Source organism: Phoenix dactylifera, chromosome 3 (assembly GCF_051530095.1).
Source record: "Phoenix dactylifera cultivar Ajwa chromosome 3, Ajwa_hap1_PhDact_Kaust_v1.1, whole genome shotgun sequence".
Classification (NCBI taxonomy): domain Eukaryota; kingdom Viridiplantae; phylum Streptophyta; class Magnoliopsida; order Arecales; family Arecaceae; genus Phoenix; species Phoenix dactylifera.
The window spans coordinates 35,480,806-35,505,709 of NC_143192.1; the positions used below are offsets into that span (position 1 = coordinate 35,480,806).

A 24,904-nucleotide genomic window follows, 5' to 3' on the forward strand; every position below is an offset into this window, starting at 1 on the left:
CTTTTTGCCTGTGATTGTACCGGTCCAAGATAGCAAGAGTTTTAATGCAGAGCTGAAGATGTTGGTGGGGCTGTGGCTGTTGTTGTCAAAGATTTGGCCGCTTTGTGCAAACAAAATATCATCATGAAGCTGCATGATGGGACATCATGCAATATTCAGAATCTACTTCGATCGGTATGGAGATTGGAGAGCTCTGGTCTTTGAAATGGAACATCTAACTACCATATGGATGGCTCATGGTTAAACTGATTTGGTAAATTAAAGATTTTTTTTTACATGAATACCTTCCTAAATATCGAATTTTGCATAAATACCCTTCTAAAATTGATATTTACATGTATACCCTCTTAAAACACTTGTTTTGCTATTCTACCCTTTTTTTAATTCTTGTTATTATATATATACCCATGCCATCTAGCGCTGTTAAAAAATTAACGGTTTCAAATTAAAATAACTAAAATATTCTTAATGAGTAGACGTGCAAATAAAAATATATATAAGGGTATACAAGCAAATAGCAACTTTATAAGGATATTCATGTAATTTTCTATATTTAAAAGGGTATATATGTAAAAAAGAATTCTAGTAGGTAGAAAGAATTTAGATATATTAATTAATGTAGTAGCCTTCATAATTATGTATTTATTAGTTAATATCTTCTCTCTAGGCCTTAGAAGAAACTTCATCATGAGCATCCTCTGCATAAAACACTTTGAAATAGGAATAATTATTTAAAACCTATTTGGCACCATAATTATTTTTTTGTTTTTATTTTTGTATAAATTAGAGAAATTTTATGTCGAGCTTGATTAATACTGCAAATGGGTCGGGTTGACCCGTGACCCACGTAGATCCGACCCGACCCGCGTAGATCCGACTCGATCCGATCCATTTGCATTCTTACATGTTATCATCCTCGTTATTTGCACTCTGATGTAGAGAAACTTAGCTCGGATCTAACACTCTAAATAAAGGACTCCTATGTTGGATCGGCATTACTGTTCCAACTGGTTCATCAATTTGGTACAATAGGCATATCAATATTAATTATCATGAGGTGCAAGATTTATGTTTCAAAAAATCTTTCTCCACGACCAAAAAGAGGGGGAGGGAAAGAAATTAACAAAAAGTAAAGCCTCGCACACAATAAATACCTGCCAATTACTGATAACTCTTGTACGATATGCACGAATAGAGAGTGACAGTAGGGGGTGCAAATCCATCATAAATGACATAATTAGGTCATAGACATGCAAATTGAAAGAGAGGCAAAGAGACGCAACATTGCCTTTTAACTTCACGTGATTGCAATCTCGCGAACGCCCACGGGCGAATGCTCGCGGGAGGGATCGCGATCGCGAGATCGAGATCTCGATCTCGTGAACTCCCGCGGGCGAACGTCCGCGCGATCGCGATAGCTGAAGGGCAATAGTGTAATTTCAAATTTTTATTTTATTTTTAATTAATATAAAGATATATTTTTTTAACACAGTTAAAACAACCGTTATGTTAAGAGCATTTATACAATAATAGAGTTTTACGAGGGTATACATGCAAATATCAATTTTGGAAGAGTATTCATGCAAAATCCAATATTTATAAAGAATTTTTTTTCCCTAATTCTAATTCTTCGGAGGAAAAAATTCACTTTTTTATCTTGTTGATAGAAGGTTTGTGATTACTAATCATGAATAGAGGTAGGATAAAAAAATAGATCTGGAGGAAAAAATCAAAAGTTATTACCCGAAACTTCTAACTCTTATTACAGGGAAAGGCTTTTTGCTCACCCCGCGAAAGGCGCATGGGTACTCTATTGTAAATAATGAAATAAGTTGTATTTCTCTTTTCGTTTCGGAGAGTGGTAGTCCGGAGTGTAACTAAGGGGGTTCGGGGGTACTCCCCTGAAACCTGCCCGATAGGGGCTACTTATTTATAGTTTTATAAATGAGAATTTATAAAACTACTGCCTCCTTTCACAAAGGTGAAAGAAGGGGTTCTCAAACGGCGAAGCCTTATCTTGCCTCCAGAAGTTATCTATTCCTCCATGAGTTCCTTCTCTTCTTCAATTATGATGCACTGGAATGATTTTCAGAGGGCATTTCGAGGACTGTGGTTTATGGTTTCTGGCTGGTCAAATCTCTGAATCACAGGAGTTTCTTGAGTATTCATGCAAAAAATCCTAAATTAAAATTACTAATTTTGTGCTTTGTGTGAGATGTGCTAAAATTGTGGGTCATCTATGGAGTAGTTGGACAGCCTGACTTCGTTGACTGAAGCTCTTCATACTTTATATGATGTGAGAGGGAGAAGAAGGAAAAGAGAAAAAGTGGAGGCCGACTGGCAGAGCGCCAGCAAGCCGAGCAGAGGCTAGCGGAGATCGGCGACCCATATAGAGGCCCGTAAGCCATGCAGAGGAGGCGGAGGAGGGCTCCGCAACTGGGTCTCCTATTTCATTTGAACTAGGGTCTAGCCTTTTTTTTTTATTTCGCGACTTGCCGACTTCACTTAAAGATCTGGCCCCTTTTTTTGATTTCGCAACTCCGCTGGCACTCTGCCAGCCTCCGCCACCCTTCTTCTCTCTTCCTCCCCTCTCTTCCCCTTCTATCTCTTTTTCTTTCTCTTGTTTGTCGTCTCTTCCGTCTTTTTTACTGTATCGGTACTAGGCCGGCACGAAATGATATGAAGGTGTACTGATCCGTATCGCCGGACAACCAGTCCGAGTTCCAGTTCCGGCACAGCAGATCCTGTCTTGGATTGTTACACTTTAAGTTCAATTTACAAACAAATCAGTTGATGTTATGATGTAGATGTGGGGTTGTAAATTTGCAGATATTTCATTGCAGAAGGAACGGTAATCAATACTAGACAAAGAATTTGAACCTTTGACTTCATATTTATTGCATAGAGAATTGTAGTGGAAAATATATAGAGCAAGAAGGAAAGAGAAGGATGGACGGTCTTGCCTCATAAATAAGAATAGGAATATTTGGCTTAGAACAAATTCATACATAACTACCGAGAAATCCACTTCCACTCAAATATAAGTTTTCAGGGATTCTTTTGGGAAACTTGTATTAAAAAAAAAAAACATTACTGAACGTACAAAACTTGTAAAAAAATTAGATTCCCAACATATGATCATTGAAAAAAGTTGCAAAAACTTGTCGTTACCTCTTGTTGCTATTTAAATCTTGGAGATTCCAGCATCTTTTCCATGTAAATGGAATGCATACGCAGTCCCACATCATTTATTCCAATCCCCTACTTAAAGATTTAAACGCTATTGTTTGAAACAAGGAAGAAAAGGAACGAGAAAAATTTTAAATAAAGGTGTATCTATTCACCTAATTGATGCCAACTTGAAAAATCATCATTAATCCACTTAAAACAAATTCCTGGGTGTTCTCTTTTTGGTTTTCATGCATTTTCCTACGTATTTCTCGAAATATATTTTAGTTATTTGTAATTACGTTTCCTTTTCCTGGCATTAGGATCCTTTTCCAACCATCATTTCCTGTTTCTTGCTTTTGCATTGTTTCAGCATTAGCTTCCCTCAATGGCACAAAATTGGAGAGAGCAATTGCACCATAATCAACAGCAGAGTATATACAACTTATCTTGCACAATTAGGCTCTTGCAGACATTAAGAGTTTGCAATACCAACAGCTACAACACTTATTTTTTCAAAAGAAAGCCAAAAAAAAAGGTTACAACACATATACATGCATGCAAGCACAATATCCTTGAACTGCACTGAAGGGCATTATATATAAATACAAATACTGAAGCAAACCACAAACTGCAACTAGTTTCTTCAAGCATGTAACCTCAATCATAAAGCTGCATAAATTATTTGTGATTACTGTGGCAGAGCAGCCACTTCAAGAAACTAGATTTGCGGCATAAGTTTTCCCTATCAAAATATTTCATATGTTCTTCCTGGGCCCGTGGCTTGTAAAGAAAAATTGCGCGCCCATTGATCGGTTGGACCAGCCTCGCATTATTTTCCTACATGATATGTCGCAGATCACACATGTCAAACACTCTTTGTTATGATCCAATATTCATATAATAGATCGCTTACAAATATCAAACAATTAATTCTAAATCCTTGAATTATCCATTCAGTAAACTATACATTTCTTGATCAACCAACTAGTCATCTTACCCTGTGTAAAGCGCTCCTTAGCTTGCGCACTTGCCTTTTCGAGACAAATCTCACCTAATCCATGATAAAATGATTCATAAGATCGAAACATTGACGAAGAGACAAGCCATGTAAGTTAGGTTATGAGGTCATACCTCCTGAATTAGGCTCCATATGACACCTTCAGTGCAAGGTGGAGTGGTTAGAGAGCCTATGTATCTATAATAAGGGGCTCCAATCTCTATCACTGGTGGTGGCACAAGTCCCGCAGGCACCACATCATTTGTCACCAGTATTGCTACAAACTTCATCAGCTGAGTCAATAAGATAAAACCATATTAGTTGGAGGAAGAGATGGAAGCAGAAGGGAAGTTCTTTGTGGAATCAAACCTTGAAGAGGAAAGGATCTGGTGGGCCAAACTGGTACATAATACTGATAACTGCTGTGTCTCCGTCTGCACTTCTGTGGACCATATGTAACTCCAGCGGGTATCTGCGGGCACCATTCGTTTTGTTTTTTGAGATTCATCATCCTAAGTCTCACTGACAAGTAACTATATGTTGTCTAGATTTAGGTCTTGGGTTCAAAAACATAGAATACTGAGATTTGATGAAGTCCTGCTTGGGTTAAATCCAGTAACATCTATGGACAACCTTCGAAAGGAGCAGAATCAAAGGTGGACCTCTAATGTACTGTTTTGAACTGGTGCAATTTTCCCTTGTTTCTTTTTGGTGGTCTGTGAGGACCAAGTGGTTTTGTATTTACTTCATTTCTTCTCCTTGTATTTGGCATTCACAGCACAGGCCATGGTGGCTTACTGTGGATCAGATTTTGACTCAAAAGAAATCTACATTGAAGCTAGCCATGTACCAATATGAATCGCCTAATCTAGGAGATCAATCATAGGGCAACACCTTTCTCCAAGAAGTTTGTGCTCGGAAGGTGAGTGCCAATGACATTGCTCGAGAACATAGGCCTTGCTGTCGATCGAAAGAGAACCTGCACCTTCTGTCCAATTGACCTAGAAGCATCAATGATGAAACGAAGAATAAGTACTCGGTTGCAGAAAGAAGAAGAGAAACAAAGAATAGCTTAATCATAAATTTCTCACCATTATAACATGGCTGCTTTTCTGCATAATTGCACGAGAGATGTCATAGCTTGTTATCAAGCTCCCTATACTTTGATTAACCTGAATGTTGTCAGAGTTGACATCTATTGGTGATTGCTCTTTTCCATCCTTACACTCTGCCCAATTTTCATTTAAATCCTTCACTTCTAACACATAATAGATCAAATCCATAAGTTTGCTCCATTAAAGTTTGCACTAAAAGACAAAATGTATATGGTTTGATGTACACATTCAATGAGAATGACAATGCCAGTGACCATTGTTTTGCCTGAGAAGTAAGGTTACCATCATTTGATGGATCTTTTTATTGTTAAATACCATGTAACTTAATTTTTTTTTTTTTTTTTTGATGCAAGGATGTCTCTTCTATCCTGACAAATATAGTTGGTAATGAAATCTCTCAAATTGCATCTATGTGCCATAAGCTATGTCGTCAGCCACAACTTGATCATATATGTTTTAATGAACTAGTTTCTTGTAGCATATTGAAGTCAAGCATGGATCTAGGTCTTGCCTGCAACCAAAAACCTTGATTCAAATTGCTTCTGCGACCACAACCCATCTTGCTCTTGCTCCGAGAGTGTGCTTACTCCAATCTCATGGATCCCATGTCCAGCTCATTTTGTTTCGAGAATGATGCAGAACCGGAATAAAATCTAGCATGGAGCCTTGATTAAGAGTCTTTGTTTTATAATTCTGTTTTAGTTGAGTCCAGAGTCCTTGTTTTGTTCAAGTTGGTTTCTGAATTACGTTTGTTTTAGTTCTGAATTCGGACTTAATTCGGAGTCTGTTTTGATTAGGATTTGATTATGAATATCATCCTTTTGTTAGGGATTTAGGGTGAGTTCGTGGCCATATAAAAAGGGATATAAATGGCCGCCGTTCTCCTTCATTTCATTGTGTTTTTTTTTCGTGAATGAGAAAAATTGCAGAAGCTCTGTTTTGAGCCCAAAAACTCCCCTATTTCTTTGTTTGGTTGTTTGAATTCAGCCGCAAGACAACAGGAGTTTGTTTTCTTTCCCACGCTTCCACATCAGAGAAGTCCATGATCTATCCTTTTATAACCTTAGATGAATATCCAAGGGAGAAGTATCATTTTGGATACAGTATGGAAGAAAGGCTCAGAGGATTGGCAGCGGAAACAATGCCATTTTGAAGAATTTTCACATACATTAATAATTTTTCTTTTGTCTCTTCCATCTCCTTCGTGCCCCCACGTTTATTATATATTTTTTTTAAAAAATTATAATATAATTATCAATATTATAACGTATAATATAATCATTTATTTTGAAAAGAAAGACGAGCAAATAATTTATATCAATTCTTTATCAAGATTTCAAATCCCACGTGAAGATAGAATCTTTTGAGCACCTCAATTTTTTTTTCTATTCTCTAAGCTAACTAACTTATCTTTTTATCTAGCAAACTTAATTTTCCTCTATCCCCATCTCAGTAATTTTATTCGCCTCCAATCTCTATTCCCATTTTTAATTTTATTTTCAATTTATTTAACATCATTTGTTATTTTATCTAATATTTTATTCTTTATTCGAATTATGATTTTTATTATCTTATCTATTTTGCTATTAAACGAATATGCTTGTAGGAATAAATGAGCTGATGGGTTCATTAATTTAATTATCTAGAGATCTTCTTCCAAGTACATGATGCATGAAATTTATGCAATAAGAACTTTCTTTACTTTTTTTCTTTTTTATTTTCTATTTTACTGCCTCACATCATATGTCGTGAACATAATGGATCTGATGATCATTAGATAGTCCAATAATTTGTGGCAGCATGCCCTATACATCATTAGCTGAGAATCTATGTAATTAAATATTTTTAAAAAATAACACTGCGAATCTCACCATCCTGAAATGGGGCTAAGACCTCCTCATCATCAAGGTGAGCGATGCAAACTAGCTAAGATAAAAAAAACACTAGCTTGAGAAAATCATGTGATGGCAACGCAATCTGCCACAAATTGATGGTGTGTGAGATGTCCAATCAAATCTTCCATTAAACAATGAGTCTATTTTTTTTTTATTTTTCAAAGATTGTGTTTTTTATATTAGATATTGTCTTCTTATTAAATATATATGAGAAATTCATAGAATACAAGTGGAATATTCTCCCTACCCCTTCTTCGAACCCGTGCGGAAACCAGGTGACATATGGTGCAGGTGAGGGCGGCCAATAACTTTGTATAAGAATTAAATAGTCCTTATGCAAGGCTGTATGAATTTCTTTATTCCAAATAATGGTGGAAGCGCCATTCACTTGTGCCAAAGGCTTAGAGGTCATACTTTCTATGGTTGATAGTAGAGACACACAACCTCCGCCCAGTGGAGAGGGAAAGCACATATCTTTTTCCTTTTTTTCCTGGAGAAATCAAGCACTAGGATTTATGAAGTCATGCATATTTCATCTGAACTTTTTTAAGCCTAAAATTATGTGCAGATAGTGAGATATTTGAACATACTTGCATTAGCTAGTCTAAAGAGAAGACTTACCAATTGCTTCAGATGCGGAGGGAGTTGTTTGAGAGAGGAAGAGGGCAAGGCAAGCACACAAGAATAAGAAGAAAGGTGGTCCTGGCTTCCTCATGTTTTGGACGGTCGAGTGGATGGAAACCTGGAAACCCCAAGCGTCTCGGGATGCCCTTGGTTCAATGGAAGGCCCCTGCATGGGCTGCTCTGTTCTTATAGAGAGAGAGAGAGAAATGGAAGTATCTGATCTGCATGTGGAAAAGAGACAAAGGTACAATGCCTAGATGCTGGATCGATCCCTCTTTCCTTTCTAAGGGGCCACTTAATTGGTACGAACCTACAATTATCATGAACCATATGGCCCCCTAAGGAAGGGAAGAGAGGGATCGACCCATTGTTTAGGAAATTCTCTGTTAGAAAAATAACCATATAAAGAGAATATTGATGTAGTTTTCTTTTTCTTTTTGAGAAATAATGTATCTTTTTCACTATTAACATAACATATTACTGTTCTTATATTAATACAAAAGACTTTGACGAAGACTAGGATGGATAGTTTTTGGACGTGTTATGTAGCTGCTTTTTCACTTTTACGTCATCTTTTTTTTTCCGACATCGTTGGCTGTTCTCACACAAAAGTTGTGTGGCGGGTGCAAGACGGCATGTCAAATTTATCTCAAAATAAAAAAAAAAGGTACGCCAAAACTCTGTCATTCTAGTCTATTTTTACAATAGAACTTGCATTCGTTATTTCATTTTTTCCTTAGATATGGTGGGGACCGTGGTCACAGTTCTCTTCAAAAAACGAAAAAAAAAGAAAAAGAAAAAGAAAAAAAAAGGACCAAAGCCCATCAAGGTTCATTATTGAGAGAATGAAAGGATATTAAAGAAGGAGACTAACTTGACCTTTGTACAATAAGCAGATGGAGACTGCTGACCACCATTTTATGTCTCACTTTTTTATTAAGAAAATTGGCCACCATTTTCAGAGGCTTTGAAACTTTGTCCTCTCCCAGATTCTCTCTTTGATCATAATTTGGAGCTTTTGGAGGACTTCTATTTAATTTCTAGAAGAATTAGGAAGGGTTGGCATATTGCGGACGCCGTTGCCTGTTGGAGCTTGTTGGTGGACAATTTAAGTTAGCGTAAAGCAATATATGGCTTCTTATATATCAAAGATTAGACTAGAGTTGCATCAAACAAGTTTATAAACTTTTAACCTCTTTAAGAAGAGCTGTTAGCTTAGAAGGCTTTGGGTTTGAATGCCCAAAGTTCATGCCAACTAAATCTAATGGCTATAAATGCATAATAACAGATATTTATTGATAGGTAAACCTTACCAACTTTCTCATACATAGGTACGTGAAGAGATTAAACATCGATCTTGTTGAAAGAATCTGTAGAACCCTACAACTCCTTGGGAAATAATTGAGTTCCTCATCGTTCCATTTTGAAACAATGATGATGACGATGTCCACGATGACAATGATAGGCGATATTATAATATGTGACAAGAGATTTAATTGAATGAAGCCATCATGTTTGTTATTGTTCTCTGATGTTTCTGCAAAAATATCTACTTGAAGGCTGGACTTAGCAAATGCCAGTACATCCACTATAATGCTTAAACATAGTAAACCTAGGAGCTATGATGAATCTATGATAGGACGGTTACTCTATTGGAAGATTGGGAGGACTCAAACTTTTTGTTGCCTAAATAGTAAAAGAATAAACTTAAGGGCATATTCCAGTAAGGGAAGAAGGGAGGAGAAGGAAAGGATAGAGGACCAGTGACGATGAGGAAAAAAGATATTAAAATTTTTGGAAGAAAGAAAAAATGCCTATAGAGATTTTTTTTTTCTCCCTCTTGTACGGGATTAGGGCTGGCTCAACTCTTAGAAGACTTAGGCAGTCGTGTTAGGCCCCGACCCCCAAATGCATGTATTATAGTGAGTTCCAAGATGAGCGTCCAAATACATTGAGGCCTCCAAATGCTACATATTTTTATAGCTATAAATGCATTGAGGCCTCTAAATGCATTTATGTTGGGAAGTATTTCTTATCTAAAGAAATTTATTATCTTTTTCTTTATTTATGCATTGAGATCCCTAAATGAATTTATGTTGGGGCCTTTGAGTTCGCCTTAGGCCTCCAAATACATTAAGCCGCTCCTACACGGAATTTGTGTTGGAGAGTATTAGGTTGATATGGGACAGCATAGACGGGCTGCACAGCCTAGGAGTTCAATAGGAAATTCAGTCCAATCATGTCAGATTATCCAAATAGGCCTCAAATCTAATTAATTTAAACATATGTTTGAGAGCGATAAGGCAAGAATCTATTATGTTTTGCTAGAAAGTTTCAAAGCAGTTTTGTTCATCTATGTACACTCTTTAATCCAAGATCAAAAATGCAAGACACGAGAAATGTGCAATGCACTTTTAATTAAAAATTAATAAAAAAAGTTTTAAGGATTAGAGCATAAGAGAGATAAAATACATGGATTAGAGAAGCACTATCTATGTTTTTTTTTTCCTAATTTTGAAAAGAGTTCAAGAGGTTGGCAATGTGGATATCAATTGATAAAGTTTTTTTCGGAAAAATAGAGTCCTATAAAATTGTTTAGATAAGAGAAAAAGGACGAGCAATTAATAAAATTACTGTGATTGCATATCTAACTTTTTAATCATTTTTTCTATAGATATTCATAAAGAGAGGAGCTAAAAGTATTTTGATCTCAAAATTTGAAATATTTGAAGTATTTTTTTCTGATTTTAGTTGAAAATTTTCAACTATTAAATCTTTTATAGTTCAACATGTCCTTCAAAAACGCCAGCTCCACATTAGAAGTAATACTACACGGTGCATTTATGGCAGCTTCTCCGACTAGTGGACCCTCGGTAGGCCCACAAGCCTTTTACCGAACAATCACGTGTGTGCAGTTGACTTGTTTCGCCACCCCGCGCATGTCATATGGATGATGGCTGGCTTGTTCTTGCGTACAAGTGATCTTTTTTTTTTTTTCCGCTAAGACGGATGGATCATACCTGACGGGTATAGATACACCCAATAAAATCGAAAAATAGGATACTTCGGAGTGCCAAGGGCAACTCCCCATCTCCAGTCTACAAGGTGCCTCCAGAGTGACAAGCTACATATGCAGCCACCCAATCCGCAGCATTATTGGCTTCACGGTAAATATGCGTGGCCTGAATGGCCCCACCAACCCTTATCATAGCCCAAATGTCACGGAGCAATGGATGGTCACTACTGTTACCCCTTGGACCCCCCCCGGATCCAACTAATAATGGTGGCTGAATCACCCTCCAGGACGATGGACCTGGCCTGTAACACGCACCGGGCATGGCGAAGGCCCGCCCAGGCCAGGCTGCTCTCAGCTCCGCACTCGAAACCGAAGTATTAAATAACTGACTACCCCCAGCAGCCACAACCCTGCCAGACGAGTTCCGAATAACAAAACCCACACCTTCCCTCGTGCCACCATTCAGGACTGACCCATCAAAGTTGACCTTGAGGAAACTCAGGGGTGGGGGCTTCCAGGTGAAAAACACCGTACGGAAAACTGTCGGAGTAGAGTGGGAACCCCAGATGTCCCAAACTATCAAGGTCCCTCCAATGGGGATGGTGTGACATAGCTCTACCGTCTGAACGCGGGCGCTCTCGACCACAAATCTCGGCGACATTCATCGTTCGCCGAATGTACGAGCATTCCTGGCCAACCAGATTTGGTAGGCAGTACAACTCGCTCGAACCGCCTCCTGACAAAGCACCGGGGACTCCGAGCCTTGACACGGCCTGTAAGAACTGGTCCCTACAGCTCCACACCACCTGCAGGACCCCTGCCAGACACCAAGTATCCCTAGCCCATGTGCACTGAAACAAGGCATGGTCCACCGTCTCAACCCTACCGCAAACCCCACACTCCAATGGGATCCTCAATCCTCATCCTCCAAGTACAGCTCCATAGGAAGACGGTCCTAGACCACCTTCCAAAGGAACAACGCGACCTTCGGGTGAAGTCCCAATCGCTAGATCCAGGCACAATCCGGACCAGGCTCATACTCCCGCCTAAGAATGCAAGAAAGATTGCCCACCCTAATTCTGGTTCTGGTAGAGGAACTCCACACTTGTACATCTGGTCCACCACTCCATGGTAAAGAGAGGGATCGAACACGCTCCGCTAGATGCTCCTCGAAGAACTGGGCCAGTCGAATCTCATCCCAACCATTCCCCCCAGGGGTCATAAGATCACATACATGTAGACCCTCCCCAGCCTCAATACTGACCATAGTCGGCCAAAGTCGCAGAGGAAGGCCATCAACCCATGGGTCCCCGGCCACATCGATGCTACGCCCGTCGCCTATCAGCCATCGGATGTGACTCGACACCGTAGACAAGTACCTCGCTATCTCACGCCACAGAAAGGAACATGTTGCCCAAGGTGACAAGCCAAGAGGAGGGGTGAATTGGTTTTTCTAACTTTTTGATTCCTTAATCGAGTTAATTGATGAGTAAGTAATTGTAGTAAAGTAAGACAAAACACAATGCAAACACACAAGAAATATAGTGGTTTGGTGCTCTCCTAAGCACCTACGTCCACTCCCCAAGCGACCCCTTGGGAATTCACTATAATCCCGCGGATTACAGTTGGATTGTTTTCCGGGCTCACAATCCAAAAACTTTTACACTTTGGTTTTCCGGGATCACCAAAAATCTATGTTGGTTTTACGGGCTCGCCAACGAACCTTCACAATTGGTTTTACGGGTTCACCAACAACCTACGTTGGTTTTACGGGCTTACCAACAACCTAGGTTGGTTTTACGGGTTTACCAACAACCTATGTTGGTTTTACGGGCTTACCAACAAGCTACGTTGGTTTTACGGGCTTACCAACAACCTACAATGTTGGTTTTACGGACTTACCAACAAACCTTACAACAAGAATAAAGAACAAGGAACTAAAGCTCCTAAATTAGCAAATAAAATAATTATGAGCTACAAAGAAGAGTTTAGAATATAGTTATCGCTTTAATAAGGCTCTTCTCTTCTTTGTCAAGATTGCTTCACTCTTCAAGGGTTGGTGGAGCTCTTAATGTCTCTTGGAATCTGCTCAACCACTTTCTTTTGGCTCTTTGAATGAAGCAATTGAATGAAGCTTGCCTTGCTAGGGTTCTCTCTTGAATGCACTTGATGTATTTTCCAAAGCTTGCTTCTTTGATGAATACTCCCTCTTAAATACTTTTCCAACCTCCAAATAGTCCTTCCTGACCATTGGATTGAAGAAACTAGCCATTTATAGCCGTTGGGAGTCCAAAAAGCACTTCTGCACAACTAGCCGTTATGCTTCTGCCCGTGCTTGGGTCGACCCAAACTTTTCTTGGGTCGACCCAAACCACTGTTCATCAGATTTGGGTCAGCTCAAGCTTTTCTTGGGTCGGCCCTCTCAGAAAATACAGAACCTTGTATTTCAGCCTTCCTTCACTTGGGTCGACTCAACTCTTTTTGGGTCGACTCAAGGTTGGGTCGACTCAAGGTCCATTGGGGTCGACCCTCTCAGGGATTCCAGAGACTTGTTTTCTTGAGGCTTGAAGATGGGGTCGACTCAACTTTCACTTGGGTCGACCCAAGTACTGTTCATCCATGCCATAAGTGCTAGAATGTGCCAGAATATTTCTAAAACGTGCCAGGGTCGACTCCATCTCTTCTAGGGTCGACTCCTACTCTGTGCCAAGTGTTCCAAAGGCGTGCCACTTCGTTTCAAGGCGTGCCAAATGTATCGGGGTCCACTCCAAACTAATTGGGGTCGACTCTAACTATATTTTTCTGCACTTTGAAGGTTAGTTATGCACATTGAAACAACAATATGACATTTCAAGCAAATTACGATGCAAGGCACAATACGTTTCATACCCTTAATAGTAGAAATTACCGATTACCCTTTTAGGTATTTTTAACGTGAAACTTTGCCAAAATGGATTCTTAAGCTTTCTACCATTCTCTATTACAAATTTTATCTCGTTTATCAATTCTTGAGAGTGGTTTTGACCATATAGTCCTAATGTATCATGAGTGTATCAAGGGTGTGCCATTTATCAATGATGTATCGAGTTAATTTGCATTTCTAATTTGATATGTCCTCAATAGTTGTGTTAATCATCAAAATAACATTATCATCCTCAATCTCCCCCTTTTTGATGATTACAAAACATTGAGTGTAAGCAAATTGGTATTCATATGAAAAGTTAGATTTAATATTCATAAAGTATTTTTGGTTCAAGAGTTTCAAAATAGTCTTATTTAGAGTTTGTATAAATGAACCAAGAGCTCCCCCTATCCTATCCAAATGGATGCTAAATGAGTTTTTAGCTTTGCTCCCCCTTACTCTTGTATTTTATTAAAACAAAATTTTTAAAAGTTTGTGTTAAAGCAAGAGTTTCAAGTCATGTATTGAGGCAAGAAAAATCTCTATGATTATGTGCCAGATTCAGATTTGCTCTTTGTTAAATGTCTCCCCCTTTAGTGTATAATACATGTCTCCCCCGTAAGTATACAATATATACCTTTTATATTTTCTTCCTTATACGGTCTTTGTTTATAGAATTATCTTTCCTATAGAATTTGCTTCTAGTTTCTCTCTTATACTTTCTCCCCCTTTTTGTCATCATCAAAAAGAATGAATAGCAATGGATAGTATTGTTATGACAATCACAAAGATTATGACTCAAGAGAAACATTGTCTATGCCAAAAGCACTATGTTTTAGAGAAGAAATACAAACTACCACAAAGAGCAAATATAAGTCAAAACAAATACAAAGTTTGGGAGATACTTTAAGAACATACTTCATGATAATGCTTTAGAGTTAATCAGCTTTAACATATTCAACATATTTCAATCTAAGCTGATTTATATTCAATTCAAAACATAAAGCATTATGAGCATATACTCAGATATTTCTTTTGCTTTGACAATATCAAAAAGATTGCAAAATAATGAAACATTAAGCACAAGGCAATATTTTATTCAATGGATGTCAAATTATTGCAAGCATATGAATCACGTAACTCAAGGCAATAATGTTAGGGCAAGATAATGAGTATAGATCAGAGCCAATTAAGGTAGTTTCAAAATTATGATGAGATCACATCAAATTTGATGATTTTAACATTCTTTTAAAGTTCTTTTACCTTTCTTTCAAAAAAAAAAATTAAACCTGAAACAATTTCAGGGGTAACAGATATCATCAAAATCAAGAATGAAAAGTTTGGCTTTAAGAATGAGACATTTAGGATGTGAGCCAGAAGTGATCTCTAAATGTAGATTCCAAAGATAGTTTTCAAATCAAGTGTAGATGGAATCTTTTTCAAGTTATTTCAAGGAGTATCAAGAATAATATTCAAAGAAAGCACGAATGAAAATCCAACACCCTCTTTTTTTTTAATATATTAAGTATATAGCAACATGAGAGCAATCTAATTAATTTTCAGAGTATAGTATAAGAGCAGATAAAGATCAAAACTTATATACTCGAAAAACATAAGATTATGTTGAATCCTTAATTCTTAATGACTTCAAAGTTCTTTCATGATATAAAAGTATTGGGGCATAGATACTAAAATATGAATTTATGCAATGTAGGATACATAAAATTCAGGGCTTTGAAAGTTCTTTTAAAGCTTTCTTAAAGACTTTCTTTTACTCCTTTAAAGATCATAGCATCAAAATCAATTAAAATGGATTGACTCAGGATTGAAACACTAAAGTGCAAGCCAATAAGAGCTTATTCGTAGATTCCAAAGTAAATTTCCAATACTAAGATAAATGGAATTCTTTTCAAGTGATTTACCAATTAAGTACAGATGAAAATCCAACTTTCAAAAGATATTCAATAAATCACAAAGTCTAATACCAAAATATGCCTAAATTTGATATCAGTTTTAGATCAGTTAGACATTAAAAACATACTAAAAGTTCTTTGCCAAATTTACATAGAGTAACCTTTAATGATTTAGCTTTAAGAAAATTCATTTCTCTTTCATTTATGTAAGGCTCTTGATATTAATTCATGCTTTGTAAGTAAAGCGGTTAAATTTAGAAATTGACAAGAATGATTATGAATCAAACATAAAACATTCAAAGTATGCATCAAATGTAAGTGACTTTTGAAAAAGATGCAGAATGCAAGAAGATTGAATATTTAAGGCTTTCCCTCAAAAGATACATTCTTCTTTAAATATTCTTTTCTTTTATTGAATTTCAGATTTTAATGATAAGCATGAATGAACTGAAATTTTGTGATATAGAGTGATCTAGAATTTTTCAAAATTTATAGCAATCCCTCTTTTAAGTCTTTCAAGAACAAGTTATGCTTCCTCTTAACTTTTGAGAATATGCACTGAAATATTGATCTGAAAATAATTCTTTTGAAGCTCAAATTTTTTTCAAAAGCAATTACATTTTTTTTTCTTTATGAATCATTTGAGTGAGCTAAAATATTACTAGCCTTAAGATCATTCACTCTCCTCTAAAAATAGCCTTTTCTCTTAATGATAGAAGCACTTAATTATGTAGGAGAAAAGCATATAGAAAATCATTCAAGTGTATATTTATAAAATTCAATTTCTTAGTCATGTTTTCTTAGCAATGTATACATGTAGCACAATAAATCTTTTTAATATCAAAACAAAATCATATGCTTAGAACTATTTGTTTGCAATCAAGATTATTGAAAAACACATCATTTAGACCAATTTTAGTATACTTATAAGATAGAAAAAGATATATTTCATATGCGTATCGGAGCAAACAACCAAGGCATCAAAATTAATTCTATTTTTCTTAAACCGTAGTTTTCATCTAGGAATTATATTGAGTTATTCTCCAAAATCTTTTTTTTTAATTTCTTTCTTTAACCACTCAATGAACATTTTGATTATCTTCATTGTTTTTCGGTTTTACTTTTCTATGCTCTATATTCTATTTGCTCCCTATCCGGTGGAGTTGGAAGGGGCACGAGGTACTACCACTAGCCTCCCTCTTGTGCCGTCTCTAATATACCCTACACCGAATAGTTGGGTCAAATCGTGCCGGGTACTACCACTAGCTTCCCCATTGGCACCATCCCTATGATGAGCAATGTAGAAAGGTTAAACTTTTCTCTTTAAAAATGTTCCCTCCAAACTCTTTCTATTATAGTTGATTATGGATTTTATCCCATCCAAAGGAATGCTCACATAATTCTTACAAATGTGCTGAATATATTATGCTTGTTTTGCTTTTACCTAAGATTGGAGTACTTACTTAGTTTTATTATCTTAACAGATTTTTATGAATCTTTTGATATCAATTAGATGTGATTCATTAGAATTAGTTTGATATCTTTGCATATAAGCACAAAATGAGCATACAATTTGGCCTACAAGCTGCATGATATAGTAATACAGCTTCAAACAGTAAAATTACCTTGCTCATTATTTTTAAACTCTACAATATGGGGTCATAGATATACCTTTCTTCATGCCAAACTTCTGTAAGAATATTCTTGTGAACTTACTTTGGCCAATGAAGATCCCCTTTCTTATTTGTCTTAGTTTAGAGTTCGAGAGAAAAGATTAGTTCATCCATTTTACTCATTTCGAACTCACCCTGCATGAGCTTAGAAAAAAAAAACTTTATATAAAGCTTCATTAGTAGCACCACAAATAATGTCATCAATATATATTTGAGCAATTATGATATCAGAATTTTTTTTTTTTGATACATAGTTTTATCACTATTACTTTCTATCAAAAAGTTACTTAATCATTCATATCATGCTCTTGGTACTTGTTCTAAATCAAATAGTATTTTATCATGTTTGTAATGAATATTTTTCAAATATAGATGGTTATTTTTACATAAAAATTTTAATAATATAACCACATAGAGGTTCATTCTACACATTCATTTGACAAAATACAAGTCTCATAAAACAATCAAATGAAAGTGGTTATCTTTGGCTTCTAATCATGCAAAGATTTCATCAAGATCTATTTCATCTTTTCTGATTAATTCTTTTAGTAATCACAAATTCTTCTTAATTAAGTGTGTTTCTGAAAAACTCAGTTTTGTTCCAAATATAAAAAGTTTTCAGATTCTTCAATAAGATTTCAAATTTTATCCCTTTCAAAATGATTTAGTTTAACTTAACCAATTATCATCTTGTTCATTCTTCTTAATGTCTTTTAAATAGAAGCAAAAATGACAAACTATATTCTCAATAAAAGATCTAGTTTTAATAAGAATAATATGAATTGACATTTCTACAACTGGTATCTTTTCATTGAATATTCTATATGCATTACTTAGAGAGTAATATCCAAAGAAACACTTGTTTTATCAGATTTGGCATATATTTCATTCTTGAGAACATAACATGTATAACTGAAAAAAAACATGAAGGTATGCACCATTTGATTTTCTGTTTTTCATGAGTTCACATGGGGTTTTTTTCAAAAATAGATTTAATAGAAACCTTATAATATGACAAGCTGTGATGATAACATTAATCAACTGCTATCACAAAGCATTGTCCTTACGCAACAAAGGTTCTATTTTTATATTTTTATAACCCCTATATGTAATAGTATTCTTGGTGCAAAAATAATTGTATTCAATACCGTTTTCTATGCAAACCTTATTAACAAATTGGTTTTCAAAACTGTGCCATGATACTTTCACAGTTTGCAAACCTTTTTTTATTTGAAACCTTTTGTAAGTTTATGCCAAAGCAGAAAATATTTCAGTTTAAGTGCCAAGAATAAAACCAACGTTAGCTTTGAAAAATCATCCATAATTACAAAGTCAAGAAGCTTATCTCCTAGGCTCACTATCCTAGAGATCCAAATAAGTTCTTATGGAGAATTTTCAAAGACTAAGAGGTGGAAACAATGTTTTCAGATTTTGAAATGATTCTAGTTTGTTTTTCTAGATAACATGCATAGCAAACTTTGACCTTGTAGAAATTAATTTAAGTAAGCCAATGACAAGGTCTTTTGAGATTAAGTACATACTAGTATGAGTTGATTTTATACGCCAAAGGTGGTTTCTTTAATCTTGGTATTCATAGTGCATATATTTAAAGGCATACCAAGTATACATTCTCATGTCTATGATCAATAAAAGATAATACCATTGATAAAAACTCTCAATCAAGCATATAGAGAATTCATAGAGTTATTCTTAATAAATTGATTAATCATTTAGCAACTTATCCAGCAGTAAGTAAAGCATACTATAAAATGAAGTGATTTGATTATATTTTTAAAAATATTACCTATATCACAAAATTGATTAATATCTGCAATTTATGTTTTAATTAGATACTAAGGCAAAGAGAATGATGAGATGCAAGGATTACTAATTTCATTATTCTTTTCATTTCAATTACTTTTCTTAAGTATATTTTAAGTTTCATTCTTTAATATATGTCTAGAGCACCCAATGTCTAAATTAACATCTTTTGTTGGAGCCTTGAGTGCTAGACACACCTACAGAAAATAATCAGATTTTCAACTTAGGAACCCAAGCTCTTTTGGGTCCTTGTAGGTTAGCTATTATTGTTCCTTTTGGAACCCATATTTTCTTAATAGCTATTTTGTCCATAGGCTTGCAGATTTTAGGATTATAAGGAATGTATTTCTGCATACTCTTATTAAATTTAACAAACATCAATTTAATATAAGTAGATGATGGATTTTTAATTTTCTGTTTTTGTTCATTAGGTTCATCAGATAAATTAGAATCCGTTTTATGATAGATAGTGGAGGATTTAACACATATGTCATTAAGGGATTTTTGTGTGTACCAAGATTGATATCCTAATCCAGCCTTTTCAAGTTCAGCTCTTTGATTATTTATCATTAAGTTCAGTTTTTCAGAGCTGATAGTAAATTTTTCAACTATAGGCTTAAATTTGTTAACTTCTTTAGTTAGCCTTTCATTGTCTTCTGAAAGTAATTTATTATTTTTCTGAGTTATATCATAGCTTTCAACAAGAGATAGATTTTTCTGATTTAGCTTTTTATTCTTTAAACTAAGCTTCTTATATTCTAAGTATAGATCAGAAAAAGCATCATGAAGTTCATCAAATGTAAAATCAGATTGAGTTTCAGCATGTACTTTATCTTGGAATGAGAAATCACTTTGTGTTCCAATACATACCTTATCTTCATGTGCCATAAAGTAAGAATTTTTAATTTCAGTTTGCTGCTCTTCTTCTTCAGAGCTAGTTTCAGATTCACTAAAAATGTTAGTGCATTCATATTTACCTTCAAGCATATTCCAGATTTTCTTAGCTGTTATGCAAAAAGATATGCTATTAGTTCACTATCATCTAATGCACAATATAGAATATTCATGGCTTTTGCATTTTGCTGAGCCATTTTCTTATTATGATTAGTGTTTGTGTGTAGCCCATTGACTATGATACTCCATAAATCATAGTCATGTGCTTGAATGAAAATGTGCATGCGTGCTTTCCAATGTGTGTAGTTTATGCCATTAAATAGTGGAGGTCGATCAATTAACTGTCCCTCTCCTAGGAAACTGTCTATTTGAATTGTCATGATCTTTGACTCTTTGACGATTAGGTCAAAATCAAAAAGGCAAGGAATTATAGAGCACCTGCTCTGATACCACTTGTTGCCCAAGGTGACAAGCCAAGAGGGGGGGGGGGGGTGAATTGGTTTTTCTAACTTTTTGATTTCTTAATCGAGTTAATTGATGAGTAAGTAATTGTAGTAAAGTAAGACAAAACACAATGCAAACACACAAGAAATATAGTGGGTCGGTGCTCTCCTAAGCACCTACGTCCACTCCCCAAGCGACCCCTTGGGAATTCACTATAATCCCGCGGATTACAGTTGGATTGTTTTCCGGGCTCACAATCCAAAAACCTTTACACTTTGGTTTTCCGGGATCACCAAAAACCTATGTTGGTTTTACGGGCTCACCAACGAACCTTCACAATTGGTTTTACGGGTTCACCAATAACCTACGTTGGTTTTACGGGTTTACCAACAACCTACGTTAGTTTTACGGGTTTACCAATAATCTATGTTGGTTTTACGGGCTTACCAACAACCTACGTTGGTTTTACGGACTTACCAACAACCTACAATGTTGGTTTTACGGGCTTACCAACAAACCTTACAACAAGAATAAAGAACAAGGAACTAAAGCTCCTAAATGAGCAAATAAAATAATTATGAGCTACAAAGAAGAGTTTAGAATATAGTTATCGCTTTAATAAGGCTCTTCTCTTCTTTGTCAAGATTGCTTCACTCTTCAAGGGTTGGTGGAGCTCTTAATGTCTCTTAGAATCTGCTCAACCACTTTCTTTTGGCTCTTTGAATGAAGTAAAAGAATGAAGCTTGCCTTGCTAGGGTTCTCTCTTGAATGCACTTGATGTATTTTCCAAAGCTTGCTTCCTCTGATGAATACTCCCTCTTAAATACTTCTCCAACCTCCAAATAGTCCTTCCTGACCGTTGGATTGAAGAAACTAGCCGTTTATAGCCGTTGGGAGTCCAAAAAGTACTTCTGCACAACTAGCCGTTATGCTTCTGCCCGTGCTTGGGTCGACCCAAACTTTTCTTGGGTCGACTCAAACCACTGTTCATCAGATTTGGGTCAGCTCAAGCTTTTCTTGGGTCGGCCCTCTCAGAAAATACAGAATATTGTATTTCAGCCTTCATTCACTTGGGTCGACTCAACTCTTTTTGGGTCGACTCAAGGTTGGGTCGACTCAAGGTGGGGTCGACTCAAGTTCCATTAGGGTCGACCCTCTCAGGGATTCTAGAGACTTGTTTTCTTGAGGCTTGAAGATGGGGTCGACTCAACTTTCACTTGGGTCGACCCAAGTACTGTTCATCCATGCCATAAGTGCTAGAATGTGCCAGAATATTTCTAAAACGTGCCAGGATCGACTCCATCTCTTCTAGGGTCGACTCCTACTCTGTGCCAAGTGTTCCAAAGGCATGCTACTTCGTTTCAAGGCGTGCCAAATGTATCGGGGTCGACTCTAACCATGTTTTTCTGCACTTTGAAGGTTAGTTATGCACATTGAAACAACAATATGATATTTCAAGCAAATTACGATGCAAGGCACAATAGAGTTTCATACCCTTAATAGTTGAAATTACCGAATTACCCTTTTAGGTATTTTTAACGTGAAACTTTGCCAAAATGGATTCTTAAGCTTTCTACCATTCTCTATTACAAATTTTATCTCGTTTATCAATTCTTGAGAGTGGTTTTGACCATATAGTCCTAATGTATTATGAGTGTATCAAGGGTGTGCCATTTATCAATGATGTATCGACTTAATTTGCATTTCTAATTTGATATGGCCTCAATAGTTGTGTTAATCATCAAAATAACATTATCATCCTCAGAACATCTCCGCCCTCCTCGAGCCCAGCCCTCCGGGCCTGCCCCCCCATAACGGGCAGTCATGATACAGCTCCAAACCCCTGCGGCTCCAGGATGAATCGGGTAGCATGCCGGGTGAGGAGCAACTTTTGTCTCTCCAGGAGAGACAACACCCCTAAACCACCCTCCCTAAGAGGGAGGCAGATACTCTCCCATGCCACCAGGTGCACCCCACGCCCCCCTCCATGTGAGCCCCATAAGAAGCTCCGAAGAAGTCGCTCGATCTTCAGTAGAACTGACCTTGGCACCACCGTGTTTGCCAAGAGATAGATGGGCATGGAACCCAGTACAGATCTGATCAGCGTTACTCTACCCATCATAGATAGAGACGCTGCCCGCCAACCCTCTAGCCTGCTCTGGACTCGCTGCACCAGCCCGGTACACTCAGATACTTGCAATTTCCAACCTGAGATCGGAACACCCAGATAGGTCCAAATCCCGTCCCGCTCGAGTATCTCCAGAATCCTCCAAATCCCTCGTCGAACCTCGGGTGATGTACTCGGACTGAAGAAGATGGCAGATTTCTAGGCATTCACTCTCTGACCTGATGCAGTGCAGTAGGCGGCTAAGACCCTCCGGATAGTCTGAGCATCCGCTACGCGGGCCCGAGGTAGGAGGAGGCAGTTATCGACAAAAGATAAATGTGCTATCGGCTGGGCCCCTGAAGCTGGGACGTAAGCCACCAGCTCTCCGGCAGCGCACGCAGCCCGTAATGACCGAGATAAGACATCAGAACAAATGATGAACATGTATGGGGATAACGGGCATCCCTGTCGAAGCCCCCTAGTAGATCAGAAAAATGGAGACGGAGAGCCGTTGACTAAGATAGAAAACCTCGGTCCTCGGACACACCCTAGAACCCAACCAATCCAGGTCTTATGGAAACCCAGACTCTCCAAAGCTAGCTTAAGAAAACTCCATTTGATTCTGTCATAAGCTCGTTCCATATCTAGCTTGACAGCCATCAGGCTTTGCCGCTTCGAGGCCCGTCGAAGATCCCATATCATCTCTTGGGCCACCATGACATTATCGGAGATGCTCTTACCTCACACAAAAGCACCTTGCTCCGGATAGATAATGCCAAAGAGGAAGGGCTTCATATGATCCATCAGTATTCTTGCCACAACTTTGTATAAAGTTGTGCACAAACTGATCGGCCTAAAGTGGCTCGGCTTCGCCGCGTCCTGATCTTAGGTATTAGCGTAACAAACGTGGCCTTCCAATCATCAGGCATTCCTGCCCGATTGAAAAAACACAAGACCGCTTCCACCACCGCAATCCGGACAATGCCCCAGTATCTTCGAAAGAAGAAAGGTGGGAAGCCATTTAGACCAGGAGCCCTATCCTCACCTAGTGCCCAGATCGCCTCTCGCACCTCCCCCTCCGTCACCGGTCGAACCAACAATGCATTCTCAGCAGCACCAATTTGAGAATCAACCCTCGGGAGCTAGCCGACGGCGTCAAACCCACTATCCTCCGTCCACCCGATGGCCCTGCTCATCCCGCAAGAATCGAATCATTTTTCTCTGCCTCCTGATGACCATAGATCGATGAAAGAAACTAGTGTTCCGGTCACTCTCTCTGCCCCACTGAATTCTGGATTTTTATCTCCAGAAGATCTCATGTTGACACAGGATCGAATGGTGAGTGGCGACAAGTCTCCGGAGGCCGACCATGTCGGCCTCGGGGAGTGCACCCACCTGATCTTCTCTTATTTGGAGGTCAGCAATCGCGGCCTCCACATCCTCCAACTTCCTTAAGATATCACCCACTACCTCATGGTTCCAATGACGTAGCCGTCGCTTAGTCAACTCCAATTTGCGTGAAACCCTTTGCATGGCATCACCACAAACCGGCAAACTCCAAGCTCCTCGGACAATGTCCCAGGATTGAGGAAAAGACAGCCAAACCTTCTCAAAGCGAAAGGGGTTCTGGTGACTAGAGCCCGATGCCGTCGAGACCAGCAATAGACAATGATCCGAAGCAATCCGGGGTAGATGACTAACCCTGTAGGAGGAGAATCTGGTGAGCCAGTCGGTGGAGGCAACAGCCCTATCAAGCTGCTCCCACACCCTGGCTCATCCGGACTGGTTATTACACCAAGTGAACCACGGACCGGAGAAACCCAGATCTACCAGGCCGTTACGCGAGAGAAAATCGCGGAACTCCCACCTATCCACGGTGTTAGTGAAAATCCTACCTCCTCATTTCTCACTCCCCTCCAAGATGCAATTGAAATCACCCACCATCGTAGTCGGAAGATCCTGAGCGATTAAGTGGGTGAGCTCATCCCACAAGATCCTCCTGGTCCGATAATCAGTACTAGCATACACTCCACTCAAAACCCACGGTGCTGCATTGGGTTCCGAGATAATCATAAGGACCTGTTGGGAGTAGTTGTGGAATACGTCAACTGTAGCTACACCCCGCTTCCACAAAGCCACAATACCCTCCGACAGCCCCTGGGATTCTACTACATATGACTCCCAGTCAACCTCAAACTGCCGTAATACACGACAGAGTCCTCTACCGGATAGTCGTGTTTCATAAAGTAGGCAGATCTCTGGACTATGGATCTGAACTAACCTCCTAAAGGATGACATGAAAGCCGGTTTTGCCGCCCCCTACAATTCCATG

General features: G+C 37.9%; 1 protein-coding gene across 3 annotated transcripts; it reads right to left on the minus strand.

The window, feature by feature from the left end:
* Nucleotides 1-3,588: 3,588 nt before the first annotated feature.
* LOC103722249 (alpha carbonic anhydrase 7-like) lies at nt 3,589-8,105 on the minus strand. Of its 3 annotated transcripts, none has more exons than XM_039115610.3 (7): nt 7,800-8,105; nt 5,260-5,426; nt 5,063-5,169; nt 4,538-4,640; nt 4,303-4,461; nt 4,169-4,222; nt 3,589-4,008 (listed from the first exon to the last, which is right to left on the minus strand). In XM_039115610.3, exons 1-7 carry the CDS (start codon nt 7,972-7,974, stop codon nt 3,850-3,852), a joined length of 924 nt encoding a protein of 307 aa, XP_038971538.3. In that variant the 5' UTR covers nt 7,975-8,105; the 3' UTR covers nt 3,589-3,849. The 3 variants fall into 3 exon arrangements, with proteins under 3 accessions (XP_038971538.3, XP_088574267.2, XP_088574268.2); XM_088718141.2 differs by having other exon boundaries at nt 5,260-5,423; nt 7,800-8,104; XM_088718142.2 differs by having other exon boundaries at nt 5,260-5,396; nt 7,800-8,102.
* Nucleotides 8,106-24,904: the final 16,799 nt, after the last annotated feature.

Excerpts from the sequence above, each read along its gene's own strand:
- LOC103722249 (XM_039115610.3), bottom strand. The coding sequence starts at position 7,974 with ATGCAGGGGCCTTCCATTGAACCAAGGGCATCCCGAGACGCTTGGGGT. Across the intron at positions 5,170-5,259 it reads AAAGCAGCCATGTTATAATG|GTCAATTGGACAGAAGGTGC; the intron begins GTGAGAAATTTA and ends TGATGCTTCTAG. Across the intron at positions 4,641-5,062 it reads CACAAACTTCTTGGAGAAAG|ATACCCGCTGGAGTTACATA; the intron begins GTGTTGCCCTAT and ends TGGTGCCCGCAG.